The 9802-nt window shown below is 48.9% G+C and overlaps 1 protein-coding gene across 1 annotated transcript; it reads right to left on the bottom strand.

Moving 5' to 3' along the window:
- Positions 1-8061: 8061 nt before the first annotated feature.
- On the bottom strand, positions 8062-9111 carry LOC127466187 (PHD finger protein 7-like; the record flags this gene model as incomplete). Its single annotated transcript, XM_051776785.1, has 4 exons — positions 8062-8171; positions 8459-8560; positions 8634-8725; positions 9043-9111. Coding segments are annotated over 4 exons (287 nt in total), but the record flags the coding sequence as incomplete, so codon positions are not given.
- Positions 9112-9802: the final 691 nt, after the last annotated feature.

Here is a 9802-nt window from a genome sequence, read left to right on the forward strand (position 1 = left end):
TGCAAAGTGTCTCAGGACTCCTTTGGTTCTAGGAGGCCCCACATATCACAGTGGCCCCTTGGTTCCATGAGCTTCCACAGTGTCCCAGGAATCCTTTGGTTCCATGAGCCCTGCAGTGTCACAATGGCCCCTTGATTCCATGAGGTTCTGAAAAGTCTCAGGGTTCCTTTGGTTCCATGAGGCCCTGCAGTGTCACAGTGGCTTTTGAGTCCCTGAGGTTCCTCAGTGTCACAATGGTCTCTTGATTCTATGAGGGCCCAAAATGTCTCAGGGCTCCCTTGGTTCCATGAGGCCTTTCATGTCACAATGAATCCTTGGTTCCATGAGGTTCCACAGTGTCCCAGGATTCCTTTGATTTCATGAGGCCCTGGAGCACCACAATGGCTCCTTGATTCCATGAGTTTCCACAGTCTCCCAGGGTTACTTTGGTTCCATGAGGCTGATGCCTTAAGCCCCTAATGTTTTTTTTTATTTAAGACTTGTAAATTTTATAGGAAGGTTTTAAAAGCAGAAACCCCTCTGTCCCTTGTTTCTTTCCCTTGTTTACACATTCCCTAACCCTCTTACCCCATTCTATGCCTTCTATATCAACCTACCCCTGAATCCAGTAGCAGTGTTTAGTCTTTTGTCAAGGTAAAGGCCTAGACTGTTTGGAGAACAGCGTATCAGGGCCTAAACCACAGAGTACGGTCAAAAACTAGGTAACAATATACCCTTTGTACTCTGATGAAGCTGAAGATGATGAAGTAGGTGGTCCCAAAAAGACCCCAGACCCAATTCTCAGGGGAGGGTCCGGGGCGGTCCAGAGGAAGGGCCAAAGGGTGGACACATCTGGGATTGGATGGATAATGCTATAAAATGTAACCTCTCGGGCACGGCCGGCGCGCGCGTCTGTATCACCTATTGCCTTGGCAAATAAACCCTTTCTTATCTCACCCCTAATTAACTGCTCCAGAGATTTTTTCAGAACCAAAATACACTGGCAACACCTGTGCAGCTTGCATAGGTCACATGGGGCTGCAGGTCCCCACTTGATGACTTCCTTTAAAATGGATTATACTGTGCCCTTCCACAGGAGGCAAACCAGAGCACCCTTTAAAAGTGCTGTTCAATGAGTGCTCAGCATTCAGCCCATTTCCTCGTTGGCCTTACTAGAACTGCAACACAAATACCACAGCCCTACAAAAAAGGGTGTGCATGGACATTCAGGTGGATAAAACCCCCACAAATATTCTATGCCTGAAAGTGAAAGATAAGTTCAACATTTGCATATTTGTTTTTACAAAATCAAAAGAGCTAAGGACTAACTTTCAACTGGTACTCTACTCTCTTAAGCAAAAAAAAGTTACCAAGGGACAAATTTATTACTGACCATTAAAATGTGATTTAATATGTGATTCTGTGTAAACAAAGTAAAGGTTTCACTTTTCTTCAGATAAGCACTGGAAGCACCACACACAATCTCTCAGTGAGGTTATTCTTTGGAAAGAGGACTGCTCGTTCCCCAAAGGTACCATGTTGTGTTGTGTGACCACAGTTCAGTGTCCTCACCTGCCTCCAAGCCTGGCAGATGAGCAACAGGGCTCTGGGTAAGACAGCATTTGAAACACAAATGCAAACAAGACTGTAGGATATGAAATGCCATAAAGCTAAATACAGAGACTTTTTAAGAACAGCAGGTCAAGTTACCCAGCAGCACAAAGGGCCTCTGTGTTTGGGAACCTGCCTGGATAGAGATACCATGTGTGTCTTCCCTGCAGCTCAACTGCTGGTACAGTTGGTGGGGCTCTGTTAGCAAAGCAGACACTGCCTGCCACCAGATTGTCATACAAGCCTGATAATTGGGCTGGAGATGGGAGGAGGAGTGAACAATTAACAACTTACCTAGCAAATGAGAATTGAATTTAAACAAAAGATGGCTTTTCCTCTGTTCCAAAACATAGAGTAATAGACAGGAGATTCAGAGATCCCTTTCTTCTGTAATTCTATTACCCAGTGCTTCCAGCTGTTTCAGATACCTGGAGGATGGGACCAGAGTTGAGTTTCTCAGCTTTTCTGACTTGTATTAATTCTTAACCTCTCCCTGTTCCTTTCAGTGCCAGGCTACTTGGCAGTATGATCTGTCCAACCCCAGAATCCTCACAAATACCAGCACTTGTGATTCCACAGTCACAGCACGAGTGACTCTGTGATCCACACAGCAGCTCTCCAGTCTCCCTCCAGCGCTGTTCATCAAAATGGATGTTGACAAACTGCAGTAAATGTTAGCAAAATTTGTTCAGCGTCTCCTAAGTCCTCTTGAAAACTGTGTACACAGAAATTCAGACAGTTTACTCCACTGCACTGTAGAGCTGGTGCTGCAGAGTCGCTTGCAGAAAGGCAAACAAAACACAGAACCTTTTCCTGGCAGATATAGGTCACAACTGAACCACTGAACTGAACATGTTTGATTTAACCAAGTTCTGCTGCACAAATGAAAGCTTCAGGACATCACCTTATGTCTGCAGGGGAGGAGGGGGGTGAGGAAAGACCATATCAAAAATAAAAGCAGAGGAAGTGCCACAAACGCTTCCAACTGCACCAAACCTCCCTGCGATTGGCCGGGGAGCTGTTGCTACACAAACTCTGCCTGCTCCTACCACACGTAGTAAGCCCTGTTACAACAGGCCAACTCACAGCATGGAAAACTGTCCCAAAATAGGATCCCAAATGGCCATCCCCGCCTCAAGCTTAGAAGAACAGTAACAAGCTTGCTTGAGAACCTAAAACTCCCTGTGTACAGGTAGAAAATTGTAGTCTACCGACATTTCATGCTAAGCCTAGCAAACTTCTGTTATAATAGTTCTCGTTTCCAAAGCAACAGAACATGGTTCAAATTCCTGCTGGGGTATTGTCCGATAAAAATCCTTTTAAACTGCGTGGTCATTGTGAGAAGGAAAGCTGGGAAACAAAGGTGAGGCAATTTCAAAAGGTACTAAAATGAAAGCAGAAAGTAAATTAAACCCCCCTCCTAAAAAAACAAACCTAGCCTTGGGTTTATGACTAGAATACCATTACAGAGGTTTGTTTTGGTTTTTTAAATAAGGAAAAAATTGTTTTCCCTTTGTGACCTGCATATTAAAATCAGCACTGACAAAAGTGTACCTGAGGGTGTAAAAGTCTCACCTGTCCCAGCAGTAACTCTTTTCATTGGAAATCCAGGGTGTGCCCTAGCCCAGGGAGAAGTGATTGCAAAAATATGAGCTGCTTTAAGATATGAAATGGAAAAGCTAACATCCCACCTCTTCAGCCCCTATTCTAATGCAAAGCAATGTTGAATTTGGAGCAAACCCCAGAATAAAATAATAAAATTAACAACTGTAATGTCCTGAGAACTGATATGCTGGAGCAAGCCCTGAGAGGCCCCATGCAATTCAGTAATACCCTCTGATCATAAAAAGTGATATTAAAGTGAATGATCCCAAGTAACAGGCCAAGCTACTGAGAAAATCCCTTATGTATAATTAAAAAGACTAAGTCAATAAGGATGTCTCATTAGTTCAGGTCCGTCAGTAAAACAATTGTTACAACTTTAGGTGTCAACTTCAAAACCAGTATTAATGTGAAAGTGTTCAGCAGAAAGTGGGCCTTAAACAGCCACTGCTAAAACCTGATTAATTTGTGGTGAATGGGAAATTTCTTCTGCAATTATGAAAAGTAATTGGCTGAGAAGTCACAGGCCCTTCATCAGAGGAGGCAGTTTGAAGATATGCATTTTTGGGGGGTTGTGACAATACACATTGGATGTATAAAATAAATAATTGCATGTACAAACATGTTACCAGTAAACTGAGTGTTGTAGTTATGCCTAATGCAACCGATCCAACAGAATTTTGTTTCCTTGGAAGTTGTGTTTGTACATGAAGCGTGGTTTGAAGCCCACCAAGGAAAAAAAAAAGAAACCCAAATGAGAACATAGTGACAATCACAAAGAGCAAATGACTGAGGCAACTACTGCTAACCCTTCCCCTTTCTTACCACACCCAGCAGACAGTCAGAGGCAGGAATGCTGGCACACCACTCAATTGCTTCCCTGCTAACTTCAGTGGCCTTGGCAGCACAGACAGGAGATTGCAGCAAACTCTCTGATGACCTAAGGAATTCGTGCACTTCTGAAGACAGAATCCAGTTTTAAACGTGGAACTGGAGAGGCCAGTGATACCTTATTTCAAATACAAATATATGAATGCGTTAGGAAATTAAACAATAATGATGCTTCATTTTTGCTCAGCAATAACTTAAGTAAAATGTGAAAACATAATGTCTGTAAGACAACTGCTGTTGGAGGCAATGAGACCGACTGGGAAAGATATGAAGCATGGAGGAGGATTTATAACCCTTGAAAGGACATTTACACACCGGACTTGACTTATAATACTGAATGTGACACCTTCTGAATTATGACAGTTGTACCCCTGTTATCCCCGGTCCATTGTTATGCTGTTCTAGTGTTATATGTACCCCCAGTTGTTGTTTTTTAAATTTGTCCTCCACGTTGTCCCCTTCTTCTTCCCTCAGTTTTCCCGCCTAAACCCTGTTTTCCCGCTCCTCTGCCTGCCATTGGCTGATCCTTGGTGCAGTGCAGAGGCAGCTACCATTGGCCTATTCCCCCGGTGATACCCAAGCCCCTCCCCTCTGTACCCAGCTGCCCAATCACCGTGTTCCCCAGGTTGTCAGTCTCTTGCTCCTCCCTAGCCCAAGTTCCACCCACCATCCTACCCTATATAAGTTGTTACCCCTCAAATAAAGTGCGGCATTGCTTCACCAACCTCCACCGTGGGAAGGACCCTTCCTTGCAGTGCCCGACCCCATTCCCTTTCCCTGAGCGGGTCGCGGCAAACTGCAGCCTTCTTTCCTAGTGCAATCTGTAGCACTGACAGTTTTTTCAGACAGTAGGCTCTTCACCACCATCACAAGAAGTATGTGTGTGGTTTATATTTTTTTTTAAGGCACTGCTCCACTCAAGTGTTTCAACACACACCTACCTCGGATGAAAACAAGTTTGCAAGTTATACAGAATAACCACTTCCCAGCTGAATTATGGAAACTGTTGGTGCCACATAAAATGAATTACCTTAAACCACTTTTGTGGTTAAGATTTACCATGTTACCTTGCATTGGACACAGAGTAACAACATGCTCACTACCATCTCTTCTGACCAGCATCTGTTCTTCCAAATGTAATACCATTACCAGAAGCAGCAGGATATCTTTATCTTTTCAAAGGTAACATACATATCTAGAGTTTGGACACAGGGCATCACTACCATGAAAGCACAGCTACTTAAGAGCTGTGCTCTATTAACCCACAGCTAAAGCATTTTACCTTTCTATTTTCAAGGAAACACAACTATGTGCTGTTCATTCACTAACTACATTCAGCTACTATGCTGAATACACAAAAATTTCAGTAACCCAGTAACATGGCCAAACCCTCAAGAATTAGTGTCCTAATGATTTGAATGGTGTTCTCACTCATCAGTCACATTAAAAAGTTATGTTCCTGTGCTAAGGCACAGTAAAATGACTGTAGCAGCCAGACTAGGGCCAGATTTGACTGTTTCAAGTTTTAGAAGCCTCTTGGGAAGCCTGGACACTTGTTGAGTTGGTGAACCCACAACAAACTCTGAGTTTCTATTTGGGTACTCTTGTACTCAGTCCAGCTGGATTAAAGCTAACTGGAGATACGCCTTCTGAACATAGCAAAGACATAGCCTCAGGCTCCCCAGACCTTTAGGGAGGATGTCCTCACTCCCAAGCTGAACAAGCTTTTTTTGGATTATACAAAATGGATGTCAACAGACCTGCTGTAATGAAATGCTGGTTAAAAACAGCACCTGTCTTCAGCAAAGAGATAGCTGGCGATGGCTTCCACAGATGTTCCTAAAATGCTGTCCTGCTCTAATCCTTTTTTTTCAAAGGTTCTTCACGCATCCAGCTGTCTGGGGAAGAGAAGGAGAGTGTGCACATGGTAGAGTGACATTGGGTGGAGGTGGAGAAGAAAACAGTCTTACATAACAGAGAGCTGAGTTCTGCATCTGGAAGCAACTGGTCTCTCTTATTTCCATCCTTCTTTTTTCACTGTATTTCACACCTGCCTCCCCTCCCCTTACACTCCAAGGTCTGGAGGCACACACTGCACAGTGTCAGTGTAACACACAGCACAGTGCCAGTGTGAAACACAGCACAATGACAGTGGGACACACAACACAGTGCCAGTGTTAGCATACAACTTAGTGACAGTGGAACACACAGCACAGTGACAGTGTGACACACAGCACAGTGCCAGTGTTAACATACAACTTAGTGACAGTGGGACACACAGCACAATGACAGTGGGACACACAACAGAGTGCCAGTGTTAACATACAACTTAGTGACAGTGGAACACACAGCACAGTGACAGTGTGACACACAACAGAGTAACAGTGTGACACACAGCACAGTGCCAGTATGAAACACACAGTGGGACACACAACACAGTGAGAGTGTGACACACAACACAGTGACAGCGTGACACACAGCACAGTGTGACACACAACATAGTGCCAGTGTTAACATACAACTTAGTGACAGTGTGGCAGAACCAGGACACACGGCAGGGCTGGCAGCGAAGGGATCCTCAGGGTCTATCTGTGCAGTGTCATATATCAGACAGCTGATATATGCCAACTGAGGTGCAGAAAAACACAGCTGTCAGAGTAAACAACTTAGTTCTTTATCCTGTGTGCATGCAGACCTCATAACTGCACAGTTTGTTTGAACGGCAGACGCGCTGCCTTACCCACAAAATGCAGTGAGCAGGGTGAAGCCGTGTAGGCCCGGCTGCCATGAACACAGAGCGTGAGACAGAAAAAATCAAAGCTCAATCAAGACAGCCCTGGCGAAAGAGAAAAATACTCCACAAGGGAAGAACGAAGGGGGCGATATAAAAGACCGCATTCACTATTCCCGCCCCGGTCCCACCTCATCCTGCCCGGAACCCGGCAACACCACCGAGCACGGGCAGCGGGGGCCGCCCTGAGGGGAACCCCGCCCTGGCACCGCCGGGGCCGCCCTGAGGGGAACCCCGCCATGGCACCGCCGGGGCCGCCCTGAGGGGAACCCCGCCATGGCACCGCCGGGGCCGCCCTGAGGGGAACCCCGCCATGGCACCGCCGGGGCCGCCCTGAGGGGAACCCCGCCATGGCACCGCCGGGGCCGCCCTGAGGGGAACCCCGCCATGGCACCGCCGGGGCCGCCCCGAACAGCCGGGCTGCGGCTGCCCACACCTGAGGGGAACCCCGCCATGGCACCGCCGGGGCGCTCCTGCCCCCGGGCCGCCGGCAACAGGGACAGGACGGCGCTGCCAACACCCCGCCACTGCTTCCCTGCCTTCAGTGCATCAAGGTGGTGGCACCACTGCATTGCAAAACATTCCAAACGTCTCCCTTGCAACACCAAGGGGAAACCATAGAATAGGAAGGAAAGGAAAGCTGTGCCAAAAGCCAAGGGGGATGAAAGGGAAACCTGAACAAAGATACTACTAAGCCCTGGGCTTTGCAATAGCCTCCAATGTGTCAGGTGAAGCATTAGGATGAAACAATCTACTAAACGCTGCGACATCGGAAGTGCCATTTGCATAATTTTGCAAATACACAAAAGTATTTTAAAAAGCAGTCCTATACATTTATTGAAGTGATTTGATAAGTTGCTGACAGAACCAGTTTCACGTCTGTGATGTTCTTCATGCTTCCTGGCTGGGGGTGCATCTCCCAGCACTTGGGGCTGCCACACGGCTCCTGTCACGGCAACTTCTGTTGATAACAGCTGGGGTTGCACAGCCATCACATTCCCAGCTGGTTATGATGTCCCTCAGGCCAGAGCACTGTCCTGGGGTGTCCTTGGCAGCACAGGAGGAGCACAGGAGCAGTTCCCAGGGCCTGCAAAAGCAAACGGGTTCATGGAGGTGCTGAGCTCTTCTCCTGGGTCCTTCTGCTTCAAGCCCTGCAGAGCCCTGGGGTGCAGCTTTGGCAACTTACCCCTCCTCTGCCTTCTGCCTGCCTCCTGGAAAAAGGCACTCCCTGGCATCGCAGTGCCTGTGTCTGTCTCCTAGCTGGGCAAATGCATTAGAGCCCTCCCCTCATGGTGGTCTGATGGGAAAAGGAAAACTGATGAGCTCCCTCTGCCCTGGCATTGGGCAGGTGCAGGGTGTCCCTGCTCTTCCTGCTGTGCCATCCCAGCAGGAGATGGTGGCCCCACTCTGGGCACAGATGCAGCAGCTCTGGAAAGAGCAGAGCAGCCCCATCAGCTGCAGCCTCAGGGCCTCCTCCTTGTCCCAGAGCTGGTTGGAAGGGCTGGGCTTTCTTGCTTGGGGTCTGGGTTAAGCTGCAGCAAACCTCGCCTGGCACAAATCTCCCTGCTCTTGTCAAGCTCTCACCTTCTGTGCTTCCCGGGAGACTACATCTAGGATATCCCTTGGGAGAAAGCCCTGGAATCCTATGCGATCATCATTGTGCAGAGGAAGGTGGCTGGCAAAAAACTGTAGAAAAAAAGACACGTACTGATGAGGAGAGAGTGGCAGGGACTGCCTGTCAAAACATGAAGCAACTCACCAGGCAGAACTCGTGGGCACAGAGCCCATTTATCTGGATTTTTTCTCCACAGAAGTCCGGGTCAGCCTCTGATTGTTGACACAGCAGGCATGCTGGAGGGGAGACAGACCATGGCACCTCTGCAGGGCTGGGGCAGCTTCCCTGCGGGATCGACCCCAAGGGCTGCTCTGTCCCTGCCTGGCTGGCTGAAGGGCAGGGCTGGAGGCCTTGGGGAGGACGGAACATTGTGGGCACGGGTGTCCCAGCAGGTGTCCCCTGCCCCAGCTGGGCCCCACTTGCTGAGGAAAGGAGGGTCCCAGCCCCGGGATGCCTGGACAGCTCCTGCCTCCCCGTGCCACTGCTCCTGGCCCCACGCTGCCCGCCCGGACAGCCCCTCTGCCAGGCTGAGGGAGGGGCACTTTGCTCTCACCTGGCTCCCTCCCTTCGGGGGGCTCCTCCTCCCTGTCTGACGTGGGACGTGTCAGCGGTGGGTCCCTGTCTCACCATCCCACCGGTGAGTGGAGCTCCCAGCACTGGGTGCTCTAACACGGCTCCTGTCACGGTGACTTCAGGATCTGCTGGATGAATTTGGGGTCTGACACTGCTGGTGGGAGCGGTTTCACCTGCAGTCAGCACTCCGACTGCTGGAGCAGCTGCTGTCCTCAGTTGCTGGGAAGCTGCTCTGGGATGACCCCAATGTTACCTGACTGTCAGGGCTGGAGCTGCTCGTCTTTTGTGAGAGGGATTTGCCTGTCAGTTTGTATGGAGTTTGCTCGTAGTGGGGTTGATGGTCTCCTATTCCTTGGTGTTGTCAGAAGAGTCCTTCATGAGAGCAACAAGCTCTGGGTCTTAACCGGACGCTGTAAGGGGAAGCAGGAGGGTCAAGGCTGCTCCAGGCCCAGGATAAGATAGGCCAGAGCAGTGTCTCCAGTCCTCCTGGAGCAGACAGGCTCTGCCAAGCCAACCCTGGACACCCCTTGCCAGGCCCAGGGGCACCAGGCCCAGGGTCAACAGGGTGCTTTGCCTTTTACCTGTGCCCAGACCAGCACAGCCATCGCATTCCCAGCTGGTTATGATGTCCCTCAGGCACTGCGAGTGCCTGGGAGGTGCCTTTCCAGGAGCAGGCAGGAGGCAGGAGGAGTTCAGGGGTAAGGGTTGCCAAGAGTGCTGCACTCCCAGGGCTCTGCAGG

This window comes from Manacus candei, unplaced genomic scaffold (genome assembly GCF_025592945.1).
Source record: "Manacus candei isolate 608988 ecotype Guabito, Panama unplaced genomic scaffold, ASM2559294v1 h1tg000633l, whole genome shotgun sequence".
In the NCBI taxonomy this organism is placed as follows: Eukaryota; Metazoa; Chordata; class Aves; order Passeriformes; family Pipridae; genus Manacus; species Manacus candei.